The 25,170-nt window shown below is 47.3% G+C and overlaps 1 protein-coding gene across 1 annotated transcript in view; it reads right to left on the bottom strand.

The window, feature by feature from the left end:
- Positions 1 to 11,755, bottom strand: part of LOC118938830 (calcium-activated potassium channel subunit beta-4-like) — an 84,006-nt gene extending 72,251 nt beyond the window's left edge. Inside the window, exon 1 of the mRNA XM_036945006.1 lies at positions 10,909 to 11,755. Coding sequence (XP_036800901.1) covers positions 10,909 to 11,244 — 336 coding nt within the window. The 5' untranslated portion in view covers positions 11,245 to 11,755. The remainder of the gene's footprint in view (positions 1 to 10,908) is intronic.
- Positions 11,756 to 25,170: the final 13,415 nt, after the last annotated feature.

Here is a 25,170-nt window from a genome sequence, read left to right as displayed (position 1 = left end):
TCATTTGGAAATCGGGAACCGGAACCAAAAGAAAATCACCATTAGAATAAAGCATATCGTCGTATTGGCATAGAGCTGTAGAGTACAGATCTGCGTAGTGGCATAGAGCTGTAGAGTACAGATCTGCGTAGTGGCATAGAGCTGTAGAGTACAGATCTGCCTAGTGGCATAGAGCTGTAGAGTACAGATCTGCGTAGTGGCATAGAGCTGTAGAGTACAGATCTGCGTAGTGACATAGAGCTGTAGAGTACAGATCTGCGTAGTGACATAGAGCTGTAGAGTACAGATCTGCGTAGTGGCATAGAGCTGTAGAGTACAGATCTGCGTAGTGGCACAGAGCTGTAGAGTACAGATCTGCGTAGTGGCATAGAGCTGTAGAGTACAGATCTGCGTAGTAGCACAGAGCTGTAGAGTACAGATCTGCATAGTGGCATAGAGCTGTAGAGTACAGATCTGCGTAGTGGCATAGAGCTGTAGAGTACAGATCTGCGTAGTGGCATAGAGCTGTAGAGTACAGATCTGCGTAGTGGCACAGAGCTGTAGAGTACAGATCTGCCTAGTGGCATAGAGCTGTAGAGTACAGATCTGCGTAGTGGCATAGAGCTGTAGAGTACAGATCTGCGTAGTGGCACAGAGCTGTAGAGTACAGATCTGCGTAGTGACATAGAGCTGTAGAGTACAGATCTGCGTAGTGACATAGAGCTGTAGAGTACAGATCTGCGTAGTGGCATAGAGCTGTAGAGTACAGATCTGCGTAGTGGCACAGAGCTGTAGAGTACAGATCTGCGTAGTGACATAGAGCTGTAGAGTACAGATCTGCGTAGTGACATAGAGCTGTAGAGTACAGATCTGCGTAGTGACATAGAGCTGTAGAGTACAGATCTGCGTAGTGGCATAGAGCTGTAGAGTACAGATCTGCGTAGTGACATAGAGCTGTAGAGTACAGATCTGCGTAGTGACATAGAGCTGTAGAGTACAGATCTGCGTAGTGGCATAGAGCTGTAGAGTACAGATCTGCGTAGTGGCACAGAGCTGTAGAGTACAGATCAGCGTAGTGGCATAGAGCTGTAGAGTACAGATCTGCATAGTGGCATAGAGCTGTAGAGTACAGATCTGCATAGTGGCATAGAGCTGTAGAGTACAGATCTGCGTAGTGGCATAGAGCTGTAGAGTACAGATCTGCGTAGTGACATAGAGCTGTAGAGTACAGATCTGCGTAGTGACATAGAGCTGTAGAGTACAGATCTGCGTAGTGACATAGAGCTGTAGAGTACAGATCTGCGTAGTGGCACAGAGCTGTAGAGTACAGATCTGCGTAGTGGCACAGAGCTGTAGAGTACAGATCTGCGTAGTGGCATAGAGCTGTAGAGTATAGATCTGCGTAGTGGCACAGAGCTGTAGAGTACAGATCTGCGTAGTGGCACAGAGCTGTAGAGTACAGGCTCTTACAGAAGTTGCACACATGGGGAACATTTTAAGTAGCCCCGGGGTCTGGGAAAAAAAACGTGTCATTTTATAAACGCATTTCATGCAATTCCAACGTCATTTTACACGACTGGAGACTTTGGTAGATTATTATTTTATACTGCACAAATGATGGAAAAGGTAGGCTACACTGACAAACTGAGAATCTGAGATCAATAAAAACAACCTTGTCTTGAATCCATCTATAGCCCAGTCCAAGGTGTGTGAGGACACATATTGTAGGCTACAGTAGGAGGAGGAAATGATAGTCCTAAAAATGCCTTTCCAGTTTTACTGACTCACTCCCTGTTGATGGCTGATGCGCTCGTGCCAAAAGCCTCTCTCTCTCTTATTTTGTAAATACAGCAGATGAATGTGTTGGTAGCCTACAGCAGAGAGTCTTCTCTTTTCAGCTGGAGCCATCTGCTTTCCAACCTGTGTTTTCCCTCCATTGTATATGAAATATTGAGAAAGGCCTGTTTGGTCTGCATTCTGTTTGTTCACTGACAGATTTGCCGCTCGTTCCTGACAGTAGGGCTATTCCTTGTTATCGGGCTACACTCAACAGCTATGCTATTCCTTGTTATCGGGCTACAATCAACAGCTATGCTATTCCTTGTTAACGGGCTACAGTCAACAGCTAGGCTATTCCTTGTTAACGGGCTACAATCAACAGCTAGGCTATTCCTTGTTATTGGGCTACAATCCACAGCTAAACTATTCCTTGTTATCGGGCTACGGTCAACAGCTAGGCTATTCCTTGTTATCGGGCTACAATGAACAGCTAGGCTATTCCTTGTTATCGGGCTACAATCAACAGCTAGGCTATTCCTTGTTATTGGGCTACAATCCACAGCTAAGCTATTCCTTGTTATCGGGCTACAATCAACAGCTAGGCTATTCCTTGTTATCGGGCTACGGTCAACAGCTAGGCTATTCCTTGTTATCGGGCTACAATCAATAGCTAGGCTATTCCTTGTTATCGGGCTACAATCCACAGCTAGGCTATTCCTTTATATTGGGCTACAATCAACAGCTAGGCTAATCCTTGTTATTGGGCTACAATCAACAGCTAGGCTATTCCTTGTTATTGGGCTACAATCAACAGCTAGGCTATTCCTTGTTAGTGGGCTACAATCCACAGCTAGGCTATTCCTTGTTATTGGGCTACAATCAACAGCTAGGCTATTCCTTGTTATCGGGCTACAATCAACAGCTAGGCTATTCCTTCTTAATGGGCTACAATCCACAGCTAGGCTATTCCTTCTTAATGGGCTACAATCCACAGCTAGGCTATTCCTTCTTAATGGGCTACAATCCACAGCTAGGCTAATCCTTCTTAATGGGCTACAATCAACAGCTAGGCTATTCCATGTTATCAGGCTACAATCAACAGCTAGGCTATTCCTTTATGTTGGGCTACAATCCACAGCTAGGCTATTCCTTCTTAATGGGCTACAATCCACAGCTAGGCTAATCCTTCTTAATGGGCTACAATCAACAGCTAGGCTATTCCATGTTATCAGGCTACAATCAACAGCTAGGCTATTCCTTTATGTTGGGCTACAATCAACAGCTAGGCTATTCCTTCTTAATGGGCTACAATCCACAGCTAGGCTAATCCTTCTTAATGGGCTACAATCAACAGCTAGGCTATTCCATGTTATCAGGCTACAATCAACAGCTAGGCTATTCCTTTATGTTGGGCTACAATCCACAGCTAGGCTATTCCTTCTTAATGGGCTACAATCCACAGCTAGGCTAATCCTTCTTAATGGGCTACAATCAACAGCTAGGCTATTCCATGTTATCAGGCTACAATCAACAGCTAGGCTATTCCTTTATGTTGGGCTACAATTCACAGCTAGGAAATGTAAAATAAATAAGCTATGGATCATCTGTGGCTTAATCGTAGGCCTTCTGGTGGTGTAGTATTCTGAATGATTTCATTTCTTTCTGAACAGACAGCAGTACTTATATTACTTGGGCAAATGTATTTGAATGTATCAGGAGTGTTGCAGTTTCTCCAGAATCGTGCAGCTGTGATTCTATAAGGAAACAAATGATGAATTGCAACGCTGGAGAGATGAGAGTCGCAGGCTCATGTCTATCAGAGCAGAGAGGGAGAGAGATCGTAGAAAAGTGAATTCAGTTTTAGTGATGTGAGAGAGAGATACAGGCACACAGCCACAGCCATTCTCACACAGCCACGGCCACCCGTTGGTCTCACACATACACAGTGGCGACCGGTCATTCAAGGCAGGCCATTTGAATTAAATACATTTTGGGGGGGTCTGTTCCGCATTTTATTTTGGTAATAATATATGTCACATTTCAGTTTGTAAACAATGTAAAAAAAAATGATATATATATATATATATATATATATATATATATATATATATATATATATATATAATTGGGTTCATAAAGCCGCATACAAACAAGGTCTCTTTTTGCTTTCTTGAGTAAGGCAGCTCCAACATGCAGGTGTTTCAGCCTAACTCAGTGCTTTCTTGAGTAAGGCAGCTCCAACATGCAGGTGTTTCAGCCTAACTCAGTGCTTTCTGTGGTGGTGGGAAAGGCAGCAGAAAATATGGAAAGTTGCACCGTGATTGGCTCAGTGTTCTGTCACTCATGGGGACACCTCGTCACCGCCAAGTCAAAGGGTAGACCACCAAAATTCTATCCCCTTTGGTGCTGCCATAGAGTTACATTAGAAGTGCCCATCCAAGAAGGCTCAAGGTCATTGGCCACAGATAAAATGGCGTCAAATCACATATGTACAGTAGCTTTATTATCTACAGTACAGGTGGCATTCTGCCTTTTGGTAGGCCATCATTGCAAATAAGAATTTGTTCTTAACTGACTTGCCTAGTTAAATAAAGGTGAAATATATATACAGTGCCTTGCGAAAGTATTCGGCCCCATTGAACTTTGCGACCTTTTGCCACATTTCAGGCTTCAAACATAAAGATATAAAACTGTATTTTTTTGTGAAGAATCAACAACAAGTGGGACACAATCATGAAGTGGAACGACATTTATTGGATATTTCAAACTTTTTTAACAAATCATAAACTGAAAAATTGGGCGTGCAAAATTATTCAGCCCCTTTACTTTCAGTGCAGCAAACTCTCTCCAGAAGTTCAGTGAGGATCTCTGAATGATCCAATGTTGACCTAAATGACTAATGATGATAAATACAATCCACCTGTGTGTAATCAAGTCTCCGTATGAATGCACCTGCACTGTGATAGTCTCAGAGGTACGTTAAAAGCGCAGAGAGCATCATGAAGAACAAGGAACACACCAGGCAGGTCCGAGATACTGTTGTGAAGAAGTTTAAAGCCGGATTTGGATACAAAAAGATTTCCCAAGCTTTAAACATCCCAAGGAGCACTGTGCAAGCGATAATATTGAAATGGAAGGAGTATCAGACCACTGCAAATCTACCAAGACCTGGCCGTCCCTCTAAACTTTCAGCTCATACAAGGAGAAGACTGATCAGAGATGCAGCCAAGAGGCCCATGATCACTCTGGATGAACTGCAGAGATCTACAGCTGAGGTGGGAGACTCTGTCCATAGGACAACAATCAGTCGTATATTGCACAAATCTGGCCTTTATGGAAGAGTGGCAAGAAGAAAGCCATTTCTTAAAGATATCCATAAAAAGTGTTGTTTAAAGTTTGCCACAAGCCACCTGGGAGACACACCAAACATGTGGAAGAAGGTGCTCTGGTCAGATGAAACCAAAATTGAACTTTTTGGCAACAATGCAAGACGTTATGTTTGGCGTAAAAGCAACACAGCTGAACACACCATCCCCACTGTCAAACATGGTGGTGGCAGCATCATGGTTTGGGCCTGCTTTTCTTCAGCAGGGACAGGGAAGATGGTTAAAATTGATGGGAAGATGGATGGAGCCAAATACAGGACCATTCTGGAAGAAAACCTGATGGAGTCTGCAAAAGACCTGAGACTGGGACGGAGATTTGTCTTCCAACAAGACAATGATCCAAAACATAAAGCAAAATCTACAATCGAATGGTTCAAAAATAAACATATCCAGGTGTTAGAATGGCCAAGTCAAAGTCCAGACCTGAATCCAATCGAGAATCTGTGGAAAGAACTGAAAACTGCTGTTCACAAATGCTCTCCATCCAACCTCACTGAGCTCGAGCTGTTTTGCAAGGAGGAATGGGAAAAAATGTCAGTCTCTCGATGTGCAAAACTGATAGAGACATACCCCAAGCGACTTACAGCTGTAATCGCAGCAAACTTACGGGGGCTGAATAATTTTGCACGCCCAATTTTTCAGTTTTTGATTTGTTAAAAAAGTTTGAAATATCCAATAAATGTCGTTCCACTTCATGATTGTGTCCCACTTGTTGTTGATTCTTCACAAAAAAATACAGTTTTATATCTTTATGTTTGAAGCCTGAAATGTGGCAAAAGGTCGCAAAGTTCAAGGGGGCCGAATACTTTCGCAAGGCACTGTATATATTTTTAATCATACTTTCAAAATCTTATCTAGCAGTCATCATCATGAATCGAGTCGACAATCTACTGGCAAATCCTTCTTAATCATTGTCATATGAAGAGAAATAATGAAGAGAAATTATAAATAAAATCCAATGCTCATCGGCCATTGGACATAAACATTACACAACAAGTTGGAAATTGCAAATTCAACAATGAGTGGTTTGGAAGGAATCAGTGGCCACCTGCAAGCATTGCAAAGCAATCATTAGCCTGCTCTTCAGTGGAGAGCTGTGTGGTCCCAAGTCTAAGATGAAGGGTCTCTTTTCCTAGTTTAAAATTATAAACTTTCAACATTGGCCATGCTGTCAATGAAGCATGATTTGTGCCGCGCTCAACTCAACCGTTAACTCTGAACTGCAAAAACTAACTTTAGTGAGTTCAAGACAACTGGGAACTCGGGGAAAACGAGCTACTGGGAAAATACATTCCGAACTTTCATTCAACTCGGAATTGTAAATCCGGGAACTCTGGCTGCTTTCTGGAGCTACAACCTGAAGGTCAATGACGTCATCATGATTGATTCATCTTTTCTTTATTTTCCAGTTCCCAGTTCCCAGTTTTTGAGTTCCCAATTTGTCAACGAAGGACCACCGCACTACCTTCCTGTTCAAGTGAGCACGGCACAACAAGGTGAGTCCAAAAATGTATTGCATGCTGCTGCATAAATTATCTAATATATTAAGGAGATTATGTAGACTGTAGCTAAGAAATGAATACCAGGTGTATATTGTGTAGTAAGCTGTTAGTAGCTCATGAGTCTCACCCTGATAATTTGGTCTATTTTCACCTCTTAATTTCACCTACTGTTCTGACTTGGTGGTGCACATGTAGCCTATAACCTTTTAGAGAAATGTCATCATTGAATATTGTAAGAGCTTTCATTGTCTGCTTATATATGCCCCCTTTATTTATCCTACGGTTCTGACTTGGTGTACAGGGAGAACATTGTAAGAACAGCCCATGTTCTGAATTCTGTCGCTGTACATTTCAAAAGTGCTGAACAAATAGTTATATTGACTACGTCCGTCGTCGCTCGCTCATTAATGTATTAATCGAAATTACGGATGGCCTCTTATGCGCTTGTCATCCCCTTATGCCATAGTTTGTACATAACAATTGTCAGTAGAAACCACATTTGTTTAAGCAAGTCAGCCATATCAGCTATGTTTTTATAAAGGCAGTAAAATAGGCTGAAAGAACTGTTTCGCTTCCAGACAAGGCTCCGCTGATATCCAGGTATAGCAGTGGTAAGGTGTTGGGACTCTGCTGATATCCAGGTATAGCAGTGGTAAGGTGTTGGGACTCTGCTGATAACCAAGTATAGCAGTGGTAAGGTGTTGGGACTCCGCTGATATCCAGGTATAGCAGTGGTAAGGTGTTGGGACTGCTGATAACCAAGTATAGCAGTGGTAAGGTGTTGGGACTCTGCTGATATCCAGGTATAGCAGTGGTAAGGTGTTGGGACTCTGCTGATATCCAGGTATAGCAGTGGTAAGGTGTTGGGACTGCTGATAACCAAGTATAGCAGTGGTAAGGTGTTGGGACTGCTGATAACCAAGTATAGCAGTGGTAAGGTGTTGGGACTCCGCTGATATCCAGGTATAGCAGTGGTAAGGTGTTGGGACTGCTGTTGGGACAGCTTTAGTTTGTCACCGTTATAGTGCAATGAATGTATTGTTTAGTGTTGTGGCTTTGCTGGCATTACATCCCACTTTTAGATTTTTTCCCCACCAAGATTTATATGCTAAAATCGCCACTGCACATACAGTAGGTCACAGTGTTGTGCAAACCATAACGCCGGCCCGACCCGACCCCAATCAACTCTTCAGAATATTAGGGCCAGGGCTGAAAATCTCATTTCTTACATTCCGTTTGTTTATGGGGGAGAGTTGAGGAAGAGGAAACTGAAAGAACTTTTTTTACATTTGCAAAAAGGGAACAATTATTTTTCGTGCCACGAGAGTACCCAGATCCAGCTAAATAGGTTCCCGGAGCAAAACAGTCCCAAACAGAGAGGTGGGATCCGGCTCAAATGAACCACTGCTCTCTCCTCCCACGAGCCAATTCAAACCAATCAACCCCTTCTGTTCTTGGAACGCTCCGACCATCCAGTCTAGAAACAGGATATATTAGTGACCATTATAATGAAGTCATTATAGAGCAGGACCCCTGGTGGGCCATTAGTAGAAGTAGCCTGTCAATAACGACACACACACACACACACACACACACACACACACACACACACACACACACACACACACACACACAATCCGTTTTCTTTCATTTCCTTCCTCAGACAACCATACATAAGAATGGCTAGTTGGCACATTCTCCAGGATCTTTAAATTCATTACTTTGTTTTGGTGTTTCAACAGCTAAGGAAATCAATGACTGATCAAAAAAAATCTGTGATTAATTTACAAGACTTTGGCTGTGTTTACGTAGGCAGCCCAATTCTGATCTTTTTTTTTCACTAATTGGTCTTTTGACCAATCAGATCAGCTCTGAATAATATCTGATGTGAAAAGATCTGATGTGATTGGTCAAAAAATCAATTAGTGGAAAAAAAGATCAGAATTGGGCTGCGTGTGTAAACACAGCCTTTTTGAAGCAGATGTTCCCTTTTCCACAAATCACTGAGTGATTCAGCGACAAAGTCATTTGGTTTTGTCGCCGGGAACAAAGACACACACACACACGCACACGCACACACACACACACACACCAATCAATAAAAACAGCTAAATCTAAGTGCAAGTCATACGTAAAAGTTGTACAACTTACAATCAACATGCAGGGTCAGGGATGATAACATTAAACATGGACTGTTGTTGTATCCCAAATAGCACCCTATTCCCTATATTGTGCACTATGTAGAGAACAGGGTTCCATTTGGGACATAGTCAATCCTCTCCTCAGACTCTACAGTTCCTCCAAGCCTGAGGAGCCCAAACTGCCAAGCTCTCTGACTGCAGTGATTGAGTCTACTAAACATGAACAGACAGACAGACTGACTACAACACAGTGTAACTAAAGTGAGTCATTGCCTGCTTACTGCCAACTCATTCAAACCCTGGGTCGTTTGGTAGCTTACTGCCAACTCATTCAAACCCTGGTTCATTTGCCTGCTTACTGCCAGGTCATTCAACCCCTGGTTCATTTGCCTGCTTACTGCCAACTCATTCAACCCCTGGTTGGTTTGGTAACCAGCCAAAGTCCTCACTTCTTTCCTCTCAGTGCCAGTGTCTGCAGTCGTTCTAACCTCGTCCCCAGGCTCAGGCTCAGAGAGAGCAGGCTGGGATTACATTTGTCCTAAATGGTACCTTATTACTTTTGGCCACCCTTTTCCCTTCGCACACTACTTTTAGTCACCCTATTCCCTTAGTGGACCAAAGTAGAGCACTACATGGGGAATAGGGTGCCACTTTAAATGCAGACACATGCGATCGTGCATCACTGTTCAAAGCTGTGCTCCTGTTGCCATAGAACCCAGTCAGTAAACATAGAGGCGTGTTAAAGACACAGGACGGAGGGATGCAGTGGTGTTACCATGGAGCTGGGGGGAGAGGAGTACCTGTGGTGTAGCGGGAGAGAGGTCTGTTCTAGACAGCAGGGAGGATGGGAGGGGGGGTGAGGAGGGGACGGAGGAGAGGAGGAGGAGGAGAGGAGGAGGAGGAGAGGAGGGGATGTAGGAGAGGAGGGGATGTAGGAGAGGAGGGGACGGAGGAGAGGAGGAGGAGGAGAGGAGGTGACAGAGGAGAGGAGGGGACAGAGGAGAGGAGGGGACAGAGGAGAGGAGGGGATGTAGGAGAGGAGGGGACGGAGGGGACGGAGGAGAGGAGGGGACAGAGGAGAGGAGGGGACAGAGGAGAGGAGGGGATGTAGGAGAGGAGGGGACGGAGGAGAGGAGGGGACAGAGGAGAGGAGGGGACAGAGGAGAGGAGGGGACAGAGGAGAGGAGGGGATGTAGGAGAGGAGGGGACGGAGGAGAGGATGGGATGTAGGAGAGGAGGGGACGGAGGAGAGGGAGGGAGGAGGGGAGGAGGAGAGGAGAGGACGGAGGAGAGGAGAAGGAGAGGATAAGGAGGATGAGGAGGGAACGGAGGAGAGGAGGGGAAAGAGGAGGGGCAGGAAGACAGGAAGAGTTGAATGCCCTACAGTACCCCCTCAAAGGTATAAACACACTATCTACAGAAGAACACAAGATGAGAAGGTTGGATTTCAACCCTTCTGAAGTCAGCTAGAAATAACTGATGATGATGATGATGATGATGACCACAGAGAATTTGAAGACATTCTCAAGACATTCCCGATTTGTAGTCTGAGAGGTGCACGTCTGAAAAGTAATATCACACACAATGGGACTAGAGAGTTTAATGGTCCAACGGAAAAGAAAAGACACCTTCACTCACACAGACGTTTGGGCGTTCTGTCCCAAAGGGAGTCATTTAGTCTTCTCTGTTCCTCTTCATCACAGTAGAGGTTCTCTTTGTGAGTGATGATGAGGCTATGTCTCTAGAATAGACGTGGACAGGTGTAGATCCTCTCACACTTGCTGTATAGTGACTTTTATGAAAGTTAAACTCATTATTTAAGTCTGTGATTTTTTTTGCCATATCTTTGGAATAGAAAATAACAAGAATGTTATTTCGTCTTTAGAATACAAACTGTGTGTTTACATTAACATAGTTTAAAAAAAACAGGCAACTATTAACATAATATCGATCTAGCTCATGTCAATAAACTGAGACTGGGAACTTTTCCAGCCAGACACTTTGCCTAGCTACTGTATCGATCGTTCACAGCTTTGCATTCAGTAACTGCAACACTGTGTCGACTATAAAGTCTAGAGTGCTCCTTCCCAGTGTTCTCGTTCTAGAGTTGTAGTCATTTACCTTTGGGTTCAGCACCAGTTGCTGTTCATCAAAGTGCAGCAGAGCCACGGAGTTCGACTCGGAATTATTGACGAATATCTGCAGACACGGATACAGCGAGGTCCCCTTGCAGTCCGCCCCGCACGTGAACACGCACTCGAACATCTCCTCCGGTCTGAGCACGGACACCACCGTGCAGTTGGCCGGTTTGCTCTGCATGCTCTGTAGAGTTGGACTGAGCCAGCAGAACCCGAGGATAAAGAGGGACAGGATGCCACAGACGATGAGGAACAGTCCTAGTCGGATACTCTTATCCTCCGCCTCCGAGTACTCGTATGACACCCTCATTTTCGCCATTATGCGGTCTGAAAAGAGCTCGAAAGTGACGGAGAGGAGAGCTGGAGAGGGGCTTCTCTCTCTCTCTCTGCGCTGTGTTGCCCCAAACACTGGCAGCCTCAAGGAAAACGTCCCTCTCACTCAACCGGCCTCCGCGCTCTCTCTTCTGTATGGAGAACTTTGCGAAAGCGGGGCAGCTGCGGTCCAGCCTGTGCCTGCCCCCCTCCTCCCCTCGCTCTTATGCGCGTGATATCTACTTCATATCACAACGGTCCGTAGAGATGTGGATTTTGCTGAAAGGCTGGATGTTGCATCTGGGATTAGGTTCGGAGTGAATGCCCCTCCCTTGACTGGCGATCAGATGATGCGCTGCAGCGGTCCCTCGCCGTCCCTGGCTCCGACATCCATCACTTCGCTGTGGACAAACTGGTCTACTTTTGCCCCTTTAGAGATGGAGCCGCTCTCTCTGCTCGCGGTGCCGAGAGGTCTGAGGACCAGCCTATATAGCCCGAGGCGAGGAGCTTTCTACAGTTAAAAATAGGTCTCTTCTGCTGACACCAATGTTACCAACTTCATTACGCTGATTGGACGGTATTGTTTTGACGCATCACTACAGGGTGCACCTGTTGACAGACTAGGCTAAGCTAGTTACTGTTAACACGTTCAATAACACAAATAATGACCTACGTCATTAAGCTTTAGGACACATGATAACTTGGCTTGGCATACAAAAACAAAGCTTATAGTTGACCAATCGAAAAGCAAGCATTATGCCATGCGAGTTTTAACGTAATCAGCAGTGCCCGCCAACGATTACGGTGGTGTACGGCGCTCCGTGGCGTGCACGTGGCAGAAAAGCCTAAAAGCTAGTCTGCATCTGTTCACTTCCTAGATGTACAGAATCATTCTGGGGCTTTCTTGAATAGCACATAGAAACACACACACATAAACACACGCACATAGCGTTTTATCGTAAGGGCCATTAACCAGTGGTAATTCCATTCACTGCATCTTTATAAAGACCCAGTTTACTGTCTGACATTGTTTTGTTTTTTTTGAGAGAGAAATTATTGGAACCTGCTTGTCAACTCTGATTTGTATCTTTTAATGGAAAATGACAAATATTTAGCAAGTGTAGTGTTGAAATAATAATGGAAACTGTTTTCATAAAAGTAATGACTATTTTATATTAATTAAGTATTTCTAGATGATGCTTACATTTAGATGCAGGGACAAATCAGTATCACTACTACTACTACTACTACAATCAACCTTGGTCAGCATCTTAACCTCCTCCCCAGGCTCTGTTACAGAGATGGCTGGACTGGGGATGCGATTAGTTGTGCCCCAATTCCAATCTCTGTCTCTATCCACACATGCCCAGTTTGTTGTCCCTAATATGTGAATATAACAGAGGTGATTAAAGTAACCTTCCCTGGACCTGATGACTGGCCTAGTCTTTAGCTCAGAGGGCTATTGTGCCTTGCAGAATACCACGATTCAAACCCGGATTCAGTTGGATACATAAGGATTAGAATAGCAGAAACTAAGCATGACTTGTACCTTGGTTGCATCTGTAGACTTACCTCGCCGCCAGGCTCAATTGCTATACCGGCATATAGAGAGAGAGACGGCTGGACTGGGGAGGATATGATTTGAGATCCAATTCTAGTGGTGATTTTAGCATGTAACTCTTGGTGGGGTAAACAAAAACATTTATTGGGGGGGGGGGGGGGGGGGGGGGGAGCAAAGCCACGACACAACACTAAATAATTCATTAATTGCGCTATAACAGTGACAAACAGTGCCCCCAAACTGTTAGGGCCTGCATAAAGCTGTCCCAACAGCAGAGTCCCAACAGCAGAGTCCCAATAGCAGAGTCCCAACACCTTACCACTGTTACACCTGGATATCAGCAGAGTCCCAACACCTTACCACTGTTACACCTGGATATCAGCAGAGTCCCAACACCTTACCACTGTTACACCTGGATATCAGCAGAGTCCCAACACCTTACCACTAGTATACCTGGATATCAGCAGAACCTTGTCTGGCAGGGAAACAGTTCATTCAGCCTCATTTACTGCCTTTATAAAAACATAGCTGATATGGCTGACTTGCTTAAACAAATGTGGTTTCTACTGACAATTGAGACGTACAAACTATGGCGCAAGGGGACGACAAGCGCATAAGAGTCCATCCTTAATTTAGATTGAGATATTAATAAAAGAGCTAAGATGGACGAGGTCAATATAACTGTTTGTTCAGCACTTTTGAAATGTACAGCGAAAGAATTCCGAATAAGGGACGTTTATTTATTTATATGTGACACGTATTACTGACAAAAATAACATGCAAAACAGGCAACGGCTGGGGCTCAAAACCACCTGCCCTGAATGACGGGTCGCTGCCCAATTCCAATCTACATTCTACAGGGGCGGACTGCACGGCAGGAATTTTATCCTGCAATAGGGTGATCAAATTAACATCCTACATCTTTATAACATCTTCAGGGGTCATTATGAACCTGCCAGACAGACAGATGATCTACACAGTTGCAGTGATGTCATTGGCTGAGAGGAGACAGCGAAGAGCCAACCGGTCACCTTATCTGTTTTATAGTGTGAGACTGCAGCTCTGTGGTGAGGACATGAGACACTGATGTCATTTATTTAGTCCATATTGATTATTCAGTACTCTTACATCAGTCTAACTTAACCATGATGGACACGATCCCCACAGAGTGAGTCTAACTTAACCACGATGGACATGATCACCACAGAGTGAGTCTAACTTAACCACGATGGACATGATCACCACAGAGTGAGTCTAACTTAACCACGATGGACATGATCACCACAGAGTGAGTCTAACTTAACCACGATGGACATGATCACCACAGAGTGAGTCTAACTTAACCACGATGGACATGATCACCACAGAGTGAGTCTAACTTAACCACGATGGACATGATCACCACAGAGTGAGTCTAACTTAACCACGATGGACATGATCACCACAGAGTGAGTCTAACTTAACCACGATGGACATGATCACCACAGAGTGAGTCTAACTTAACCACGATGGACATGATCACCACAGAGTGAGTCTAACTTAACCACGATGGACATGATCACCACAGAGTGAGTCTAACTTAACCACGATGGACATGATCACCACAGAGTGAGTCTAACTTAACCACGATGGACATGATCACCACAGAGTGAGTCTAACTTAACCACGATGGACATGATCACCACAGAGTGAGTCTAACTTAACCACGATGGACATGATCACCACAGAGTGAGTCTAACTTAACCACGATGGACATGATCACCACAGTGTGATCAACTCAAAAAAATACATCTTTATATTGAAATGTCATTATAACGTTTCTACATTGTTTATTTACACCCACACAAACAGGTAGAAAATACATCCCAAGAGGTAAACAAATGTTTACGGGTAACAACAAGGACCAACTGAAGGAAGGGGAGGAGACGAGAGAGGTCAACAGAGCCTCCCTCATCAATACTATTGGACCTGTCCAGTATAATGCGAAATGGCAGCCTTGTGACCGAGCACAGAGAGATGTGTGTTCCACATGGCACCCTAATTCCCTGTATAGTGCACTACTTTTGACCAGGGTCCATAGGGCTATATAGCGAATAGAGTGCCGTTTGGGACACAGACAGAGAAGAGCCGCAGTATTGATGGTCTGGCCAGTTGAAGGAACATATTGCAAATGAGCTTGCAGCTATTTTCTGTTATTTAGGTCAGTATTTTCCACCCCACAGCCTGCGCTCCAAGTTGAGGCCCTAGTCATTAAAATGTATTAAAACAACCCAGTTGTCAGAACTACTGGTGTTCCACATATCACATCCGACAGTGTGTGTGTGTGTGTGTGGGGAGGGGCTCCAAGATTAGAGATGTGAAGCTCAATGCGGCCACTCTCTCAGGCCCTCCTTCCTTAGCTGCACACGACCCCTGTAACCCTGGTGTTGGGGTCCCTCGACACCTTTGACCACACTACACAGCTCCTTTAGTGGGTTAGAGTCGACGTAGGAACAGTGGATCACTGAGTCAGAGTAGAGGTATTTGTTGGCAGGAAAGCGCCACTGCATTGTGACATGTCCATGGTTCTCTGCCAGGTATTTGACATGAGGAACGGTCACTAAAGAATGTCCCATGTCACATGACCAGAGTAGAGAGAAAACGTTAAGGTATCCCCATGTTTTCATTCCTGTCGTGGTTGATTGTGATACAATACAAATACAGAACATGGGGCATAACATAACCCCAGGGTCAACCAATCACATCTCACCTGACTGTCCTACTGCCATAACCACATAGGGCAGTTGAAGAGTTGCCCAGTGGCTGGTGGGGAAAATATTGTCTGTATTGTATCTATGTTCAGCAGAGACACTGCAGCTCCTGTATCCTGGAGGAGGAGGGGCAGGCAGACCTCATCAATCATCAGAGTGTATGTTTTAAATGCTACTCGTCCAAAGCTGACATCATGAACAATGGTGGACATGCATTGTGACATGTCCATGGTTCTCTGCCAGGTATTTGACATGAGGGACGGTCACTAAAGAATGTCCCATGTCACACGACCAGGGTAGAGAGAAAACGTTAAGGTATCCCCGTGTTTTCATTCCTGTCGTGGTTGACCATCAAAAAAGGGTTCTTCAAAGAAACTGTGAGAACGACCTGAGGAATAAAACAACGCAGACACATGAGAGATTTAAAACAACTTCCAGATCCAAAATATCTGTCAGCACTCATTTTGTATGTACTTTTTGTAGACACTTTATAACATATTTGGTAAATACTGTTCAAATCAATGGGTTGCAAAAGAACATACAGATGCCGTATCTTAATTTGATCATCCTGTTTGTGGCAGACCGCACTGTAAAAACTTCTGCCTACAAATATCCTTTATCATTTATGCAAGTTAACACTCCTTTTGCACTATACCAATGGTGACACACATAATATATAAATGGTAACTAGTGGAATAAACACATGATATATAAATGGTAACTAGTGGAATAAACACATGATATATAAATGGTAACTAGTGGAATAAACACATGATATATAAATGGTAACTAGTGGAATAAACACATGATATATAAATGGTAACTTGTGGAATAGACACATAATAGTCAGTCAGAAGCCTAAGTAAAGTAACCCTACTGTAGAGAGGAGTGTAACCCTACTGTAGAGAGGAGTGTAACCCTACTGTAGAATATAGAGGAGTGTAACCCTACTGTAGAATATAGAGGAGTGTAACCCTACTGTAGAATATAGAGGAGTGTAACCCTACTGTAGAATATAGAGGATTGTAACCCTACTGTAGAATATAGAGGAGTGTAACCCTACTGTAGAATATAGAGGAGTGTAACCCTACTGTAGAATATAGACGAGTGTAACCCTACTGTAGAATATAGAGGAGTGTAACCCTACTGTAGAGAGGAGTGTAACCCTACTGTAGAATATAGAGGAGTGTAACCCTACTGTAGAATATAGAGGAGTGTAACCCTACTGTAGAATATAGAGGAGTGTAACCCTACTGTAGAATATAGAGGAGTGTAACCCTACTGTAGAATATAGAGGAGTGTAACCCTACTGTAGAATATAGAGGAGTGTAACCCTACTGTAGAGGAGAGAGGAGTGTAACCCTACTGTAGAATATAGTGGGCAATGCAGGCCAAATACAGACCATTCTAGAATCCAAGAATACAGGGCACTGCAGGCCAAATTACAGACCATTCTAGTGTCTCTATGGCAATGGCCCCTGTCCTAGCCTGGCACAGTTTGGATTATGCTAACTCTCTTCAATTGATAAAAAAAAATGTTTTATATACATATATATTTTTTTAACTGGGCAAGTCAGTGAAGAACAAATTCTTAATTTACAGTACAATGACGGCCTACCCAAGCCAAACCCTAACCTGGACGATGCAGGGCCATGGGACTCCCAATCACAGCCTGCTACAGCCTGGAATCGAACCAGGGTCTGTAGTGAAGCCTCTAGCACTGAGATACAGTGCCTTAGACCGCTGCACCTGCAATCCCCAACCAACCATCCCTCACCATACCAACCCCTCTCACCTAGTCTCTCCCTATACCAACCCCTCTCACCTAGTCCCTCACCATACCAACCCCTCTCACCTAGTCCCTCACCATACCAACCCCTCTCACCTAGTCCCTCACCATACCAACCCCTCTCACCTAGTCTCTCCCCATACCAACCCCTCTCACCTAGTCTCTCCCCAACCAACCATCCCTCACCATACCAACCCCTCTCACCTAGTCCCTCACCATACCAACCCCTCTCACCTAGTCCCTCACCATACCAACCCCTCTCACCTAGTCCCTCACCATACCAACCCCTCTCACCTAGTCTCTCCCCATACCAACCCCTCTCACCTAGTCTCTCCCCAACCAACCATCCCTCACCATACCAACCCCTCTCACCTAGTCTCTCCCCAACCAACCATCCCTCACCATACCAACCCCTCTCACCTAGTCTCTCACCATACCAACCCCTCTCACCTAGTCCCTCACCATACCAACCCCTCTCACCTAGTCTCTCCCCATACCAACCCCTCTCACCTAGTCTCTCCCCAACCAACCATCCCTCACCATACCAACCCCTCTCACCTAGTCTCTCCCCAACCAACCATCCCTCACCATACCAACCCCTCTCACCTAGTCTCTCACCATACCAACCCCTCTCACCTAGTCCCTCACCATACCAACCCCTCTCACCTAGTCTCTCCCCATACCAACCCCTCTCACCTAGTCTCTCCCCAACCAACCATCCCTCACCATACCAACCCCTCTCACCTAGTCTCTCCCCAACCAACCATCCCTCACCATACCAACCCCTCTCACCTAGTCTCTCCCCATACCAACCCCTCTCACCTAGTCTCTCCCTATACCAACCCCTCTCACCTAGTCTCTCACCATACCAACCCCTCTCACCTAGTCTCTCCCCATACCAACCCCTCTCACCTAGTCTCTCACCATACCAACCCCTCTCACCTAGTCTCTCACCATACCAACCCCTCTCACCAAGTCTCTCCCTATACTTCCCCCTCACATACCCCTCTCACCATACCAACCCCTCTCACCTAGTCTCTCCCCAACCAACCATCCCTCACCATACCAACCCCTCTCACCTAGTCTCTCCCTATACTTCCCCCTCACATACCCCTCTCACCATACCAACCCCTCTCACCTAGTCTCTCCCCAACCAACCATCCCTCACCATACCAACCCCTCACATCCCCCTCTCACCTAGTCTCTCCCCATACCAACCCCTCTCACCTAGTCTCTCCCCATACCAACCGCTCACATCCCCCTCTCACCTAGTCTCTCCCCATACCAACCCCTCACATCCCCCTCTCACCTAGTCTCTCCCCATACCAACCCCTCTCACCTAGTCTCTCACCATACCAACCGCTCACATCCCCCTCTCACCTAGTCTCTCCCCATACCAACCCCTCTCACCTAGTCTCTCCCTATACTTCCCCCTCACATACCCCTCTCACCAAGTCCCTCCCAATACCAACCCCTCACATCCCCCTCTCACCAAGTCTCTCCCAATACCAACCCCTCACATCCCCCTCTCACCTAGTCTCTCCCCATACCAACCCCTCACATCCCCCTCTCACCTAGTCTCTCCCCATACCAACCTCTCACATACACCTCTCACCTAGTCTCTCCCCATACCAACCCCTCACATCCCCCTCTCACCTAGTCTCTCCCCATACCAACCGCTCACATCCCCCTCTCACCAAGTCTCTCCCCACACCAACCCCTCACATCCCCCTCTCACCTAGTCTCTCCCCATACCAACCTCTCACATACACCTCTCACCTAGTCTCTCCCCATACCAACCCCTCACATCCCCCTCTCACCTAGTCTCTCCCCATACCAACCTCTCACATACACCTCTCACCTAGTCTCTCCCCATACCAACCCCTCACATCCCCCTCTCACCAAGTCTCTCCCCACACCAACCCCTCACATCCCCCTCTCACCTAGTCTCTCCCCATACCAACCTCTCACATACACCTCTCACCTAGTCTCTCCCCATACCAACCCCTCACATCCCCCTCTCACCTAGTCTCTCCCCATACCAACCCCTCACATCCCCCTCTCACCATACCAACCCCTCACATCCCCCTCTCACCTAGTCTCTCCCAATACCAACCTCTCACATCCCCCTCTCACCTGGTCTCTCCCCTCACATCCCCCTCTCACCTAGTCTCTCCCCTCACATCCCCCTCTCACCTAGTCTCTCCCCTCACATCCCCCTCTCACCTAGTCTCTCCCAATACCAACCTCTCACATCCCCCTCTCACCTAGTCTCTCCCCTCACATCCCCCTCTCACCTAGTCTCTCCCCTCACATCCCCCTCTCACCTAGTCCCTCCCCTCACATCCCCCTCTCACCTAGTCTCTCCCCTCACATCCCCCTCTCACCTAGTCTCTCCCCTCACATCCCCCTCTTACCTAGTCTCTCCCCTCACATCCCCCTCTCACCTAGTCCCTCCCCTCACATCCCTCTCTCACCTAGTCTCTCCCCTCACATCCCCCTCTCACCTAGTCCCTCCCCTCACATCCCCCTCTCACCTAGTCTCTCCCCTCACATCCCCCTCTCACCTAGTCTCTCCCCTCACATCCCCCTCTCACCTAGTCTCTCCCCTCACATCCCCCTCTCACCTAGTCTCTCCCCTCACATCCCCCTCTCACCTAGTCTCTCCCCTCACATCCCCCTCTCACTTAGTCCCTCCCCTCACATCCCCCTCTCACCTAGTCCCTCCCCTCACACCCCCCTCTCACCTAGTCTCTCACCATACCAACCCCTCACATCCACCTCTCACCTAGTCTCTCCCCATACCAACCCCTCTCACCTAGTCTCTCCCAATTACCAACCCCTCACATCCCCCTCTCACCTAGTCTCTCCCCATACCAACCCCTCACATCCCCCTCTCACCTAGTCTCTCCCAATAACAACCCTTCACATCCCCCTCTCACCTAGTCTCTCCCAATAACAACCCCTCACATCCCCCTCTCACCATACCAACCCCTCACATCCACCTCTCACCTAGTCTCTCCCAATACCAACCCCTCACATCCCCCTCTCACCTAGTCTCTCCCAATACCAACCCCTGACATCCCCCTCTCACCTAGTCTCTCCCAATACCAACCCCTCACATCCACCTCTCACCTAGTCTCTCCCAATACCAACCCCTCACATCCCCCTCTCACCATACCAACCCCTCACATCCACCTCTCACCTAGTCTCTCCCCATACCAACCCCTCACATCCCCCTCTCACCTAGTCTCTCCCAATACCAACCCCTCACATCCACCTCTCACCTAGTCTCTCCCAATACCAACCCCTCACATCCCCCTCTCACCATACCAACCCCTCACATCCCCCTCTCACCTAGTCCCTCCCTACACCAACCCCTCACATCCCCCTCTCACCTGGTCTCGCCCCATACCAACCACCAACCATATCACCCATTCACATGCAGGACTCGGACAGAACATCACTAAGGGCCTGTCCAGCTGCCATGCATGCTCAGCACTCTGGAGGCTGTCCCACATCCCAGCATGCACCCTGGGTTGTCAAAGAGCGAGAGGAAGGCAGACGGGCAGGGCTGTGAGACTGCTCAGACAGAACTCCTCTTGGGAAATCCTGCACTTTTCTGCTGTGCTGGCTGCTGTTCTGCTGCTCTGACAGAATTACTCATTTTCTCCCTTCGTTTTAGGACTCATGCATACATAAAGATCTGCTGTCAGTACAGAATGCATTATCGACACGTTTTACCATATCTACAGTATGTATATTTTAAGATATACAGTGCCTTGCGAAAGTATTCGGCCCCCTTGAACTTTGCGACCTTTTGCCACATTTCAGGCTTCAAACATAAAGATATAAAACTGTATTTTTTTGTGAAGAATCAACAACAAGTGGGACACAATCATGAAGTGGAACGACATTTATTGGATATTTCAAACTTTTTTAACAAATCAAAAACTGAAAAAAAGGGGCGTGCAAAATTATTCAGCCCCTTTACTTTCAGTGCAGCAAACTCTCTCCAGAAGTTCAGTGAGGATCTCTGAATGATCCAATGTTGACCTAAATGACTAATGATGATAAATACAATCCACCTGTGTGCAATCAAGTCTCCGTATAAATGCACCTGCACTGTGATAGTCTCAGAGGTCCGTTAAAAGCGCAGAGAGCATCATGAAGAACAAGGAACACACCAGGCAGGTCCGAGATACTGTTGTGAAGAAGTTTAAAGCCGGATTTGGATACAAAAAGATTTCCCAAGCTTTAAACATCCCAAGGAGCACTGTGCAAGCGATAATATTGAAATGGAAGGAGTATCAGACCACTGCAAATCTACCAAGACCTGGCCGTCCCTCTAAACTTTAAGCTCATACAAGGAGAAGACTGATCAGAGATGCAGCCAAGAAGCCCATGATCACTCTGGATGAACTGCAGAGATCTACAGCTGAGGTGGGAGACTCTGTCTATAGGACAACAATCAGTCGTATATTGCACAAATCTGGCCTTTATGGAAGAGTGGCAAGAAGAAAGCCATTTCTTAAAGATATCCATAAAAAGTGTCGTTTAAAGTTTGCCACAAGCCACCTGGGAGACACACCAAACATGTGGAAGAAGGTGCTCTGGTCAGATGAAACCAAAATTGAACTTTTTGGCAACAATGCAAAACGTTATGTTTGGCGTAAAAGCAACACAGCTGAACACACCATCCCCACTGTCAAACATGGTGGTGGCAGCATCATGGTTTGGGCCTGCTTTTCTTCAGCAGGGACAGGGAAGATGGTTAAAATTGATGGGAAGATGGATGGAGCCAAATACAGGACCATTCTGGAAGAAAACCTGATGGAGTCTGCAAAAGACCTGAGACTGGGACAGAGATTTGTCTTCCAACAAGACAATGATCCAAAACATAAAGCGAAATCTACAATGGAATGGTTCAAAAATAAACATATCCAGGTGTTAGAATGGCCAAGTCAAAGTCCAGACCTGAATCCAATCGAGAGTCTGTGGAAAGAACTGAAAACTGCTGTTCACAAATGCTCTCCATCCAACCTCACTGAGCTCGAGCTGTTTTGCAAGGAGGAATGGGAAAAAATGTCAGTCTCTCGATGTGCAAAACTGATAGAGACATACCCCAAGCGACTTACAGCTGTAATCGCAGCAAAAGGTGGCGCTACAAAGTATTAACTTAAGGGGGCTGAAAAATTTTGCACGCCCAATTTTTCAGTTTTTGATTTGTTGAAAAAGTTTGAAATATCCAATAAATGTCGTTCCACTTCATGATTGTGTCCCACTTGTTGTTGATTCTTCACAAAAAAATACAGTTTTATATCTTTATGTTTGAAGCCTGAAATGTGGCAAAAGGTCGCAAAGTTCAAGGGGGCCGAATACTTTCGCAAGGCACTGTATATATATATATATATATATATATATATATATATATATATTTTAGGATATCTATATGTATATTTGACACTCACTTATCTAGTGGGGAATACATTGATGGTGAAGAGGAACATAGAGGGTTAGTGGCTGAGGAAGAAGAGAAGGAGAGAGAGAAGGACAGTAAATAAAGGCTTGGTGGGTGAGGAAGAAGAGAAGGAGAGAGAGAAGGACAGTAAATAAAGGCTTGGTGGGTGAGGAAGAAGAGAAGGAGAGTAAATAAAGGCTTGGTGGGTGAGCCTTAATTTGTCCTTAATTAGCCACATCTTTCAGTGGCTGGCTGAGACCTGTCCTCTTCACCTGCTGCTGTGTCCCTAGAGCAGGGTTCCCCAACTGGTCCAATTGGGCCCGCGGGTGGTTCTCCTGCTGCTGTGTCCCTAGAGCAGGGTTCCCCAACTGGTCCAATTGGGCCCGCGGGTGGTTCACCTGCTGCTGTGTCCCTAGAGCAGGGTTCCCCAACTGGTCCACCTGTACACGTGGGTGGTTCTCCTGCTGCTGTGTCCCTAGAGCAGGGTTCCCCAACTGGTCCAATTGGGCCCGCGGGTGGTTCTCCTGCTGCTGTGTCCCTAGAGCAGGGTTCCCCAACTGGTCCACCTGGGTGCGCGGGTGGTTCTCCTGCTGCTGTGTCCCTAGAGCAGGGTTCCCCAACTGGTCCACCTGGGTGCGCGGGTGGTTCTCCTGCTGCTGTGTCCCTAGAGCAGGGTTCCCCAACTGGGCCACCTGTGCCCGTGGGTGGTTCTCCTGCTGCTGTGTCCCTAGAGCAGGGTTCCCCAACTGGTCCAATTGGGCCCGCGGGTGGTTCTCCTGCTGCTGTGTCCCTAGAGCAGGGTTCCCCAACTGGTCCAATTGGGCCCGCGGGTGGTTCTCCTGCTGCTGTGTCCCTAGAGCAGGGTTCCCCAACTGGTCCACCTGGGTGCGCGGGTGGTTCTCCTGCTGCTGTGTCCCTAGAGCAGGGTTCCCCAACTGGTCCACCTGGGTGCGCGGGTGGTTCTCCTGCTGCTGTGTCCCTAGAGCAGGGTTCCCCAACTGGGCCACCTGTGCCCGTGGGTGGTTCTCCTGCTGCTGTGTCCCTAGAGCAGGGTTCCCCAACTGGTCCAATTGGGCCCGCAGGTGGTTCTCCTGCTGCTGTGTCCCTAGAGCAGGGTTCCCCAACTGGTCCAATTGGGCCCGCGGGTGGTTATCCTGCTGCTGTGTCCCTAGAGCAGGGTTCCCCAACTGGTCCAATTGGGCCCGCGGGTGGTTCTCCTGCTGCTGTGTCCCTAGAGCAGGGTTCCCCAACTGGTCCTACTGGGCCCGCGGGTGGTTCTCCTGCTGCTGTGTCCCTAGAGCAGGGTTCCCCAACTGGGCCACCTGTGTCCGTGGGTGGTTCTCCTGCTGCTGTGTCCCTAGAGCAGGGTTCCCCAACTGGGCCACCTGTGTCCGCGGGTGGTTCTCCTGCTGCTGTGTCCCTAGAGCAGGGTTCCCCAACTGGTCCACCTGGGTGCGCGGGTGGTTCTCCTGCTGCTGTGTCCCTAGAGCAGGGTTCCCCAACTGGTCCACCTGGGTGCGCGGGTGGTTCTCCTGCTGCTGTGTCCCTAGAGCAGGGTTCCCCAACTGGGCCACCTGTGCCCGTGGGTGGTTCTCCTGCTGCTGTGTCCCTAGAGCAGGGTTCCCCAACTGGTCCAATTGGGCCCGCGGGTGGTTCTCCTGCTGCTGTGTCCCTAGAGCAGGGTTCCCCAACTGGTCCAATTGGGCCCGCGGGTGGTTCTCCTGCTGCTGTGTCCCTAGAGCAGGGTTCCCCAACTGGTCCACCTGGGTGCGCGGGTGGTTCTCCTGCTGCTGTGTCCCTAGAGCAGGGTTCCCCAACTGGTCCACCTGGGTGCGCGGGTGGTTCTCCTGCTGCTGTGTCCCTAGAGCAGGGTTCCCCAACTGGGCCACCTGTGCCCGTGGGTGGTTCTCCTGCTGCTGTGTCCCTAGAGCAGGGTTCCCCAACTGGTCCAATTGGGCCCGCAGGTGGTTCTCCTGCTGCTGTGTCCCTAGAGCAGGGTTCCCCAACTGGTCCAATTGGGCCCGCGGGTGGTTATCCTGCTGCTGTGTCCCTAGAGCAGGGTTCCCCAACTGGTCCAATTGGGCCCGCGGGTGGTTCTCCTGCTGCTGTGTCCCTAGAGCAGGGTTCCCCAACTGGTCCAACTGGGCCCGCGGGTGGTTCTCCTGCTGCTGTGTCCCTAGAGCAGGGTTCCCCAACTGGGCCACCTGTGTCCGTGGGTGGTTCTCCTGCTGCTGTGTCCCTAGAGCAGGGTTCCCCAACTGGGCCACCTGTGCCCGTGGGTGGTTCTCCTGCTGCTGTGTCCCTAGAGCAGGGTTCCCCAACTGGTCCAATTGGGCCCGCGGGTGGTTCTCCTGCTGCTGTGTCCCTAGAGC

This window comes from Oncorhynchus mykiss, chromosome 15 (assembly GCF_013265735.2).
Source record: "Oncorhynchus mykiss isolate Arlee chromosome 15, USDA_OmykA_1.1, whole genome shotgun sequence".
NCBI lineage: Eukaryota > Metazoa > Chordata > Actinopteri > Salmoniformes > Salmonidae > Oncorhynchus > Oncorhynchus mykiss.
Note: the sequence above shows the minus strand (reverse complement) of the source record. Positions and strands in the feature narration are given on the sequence as shown.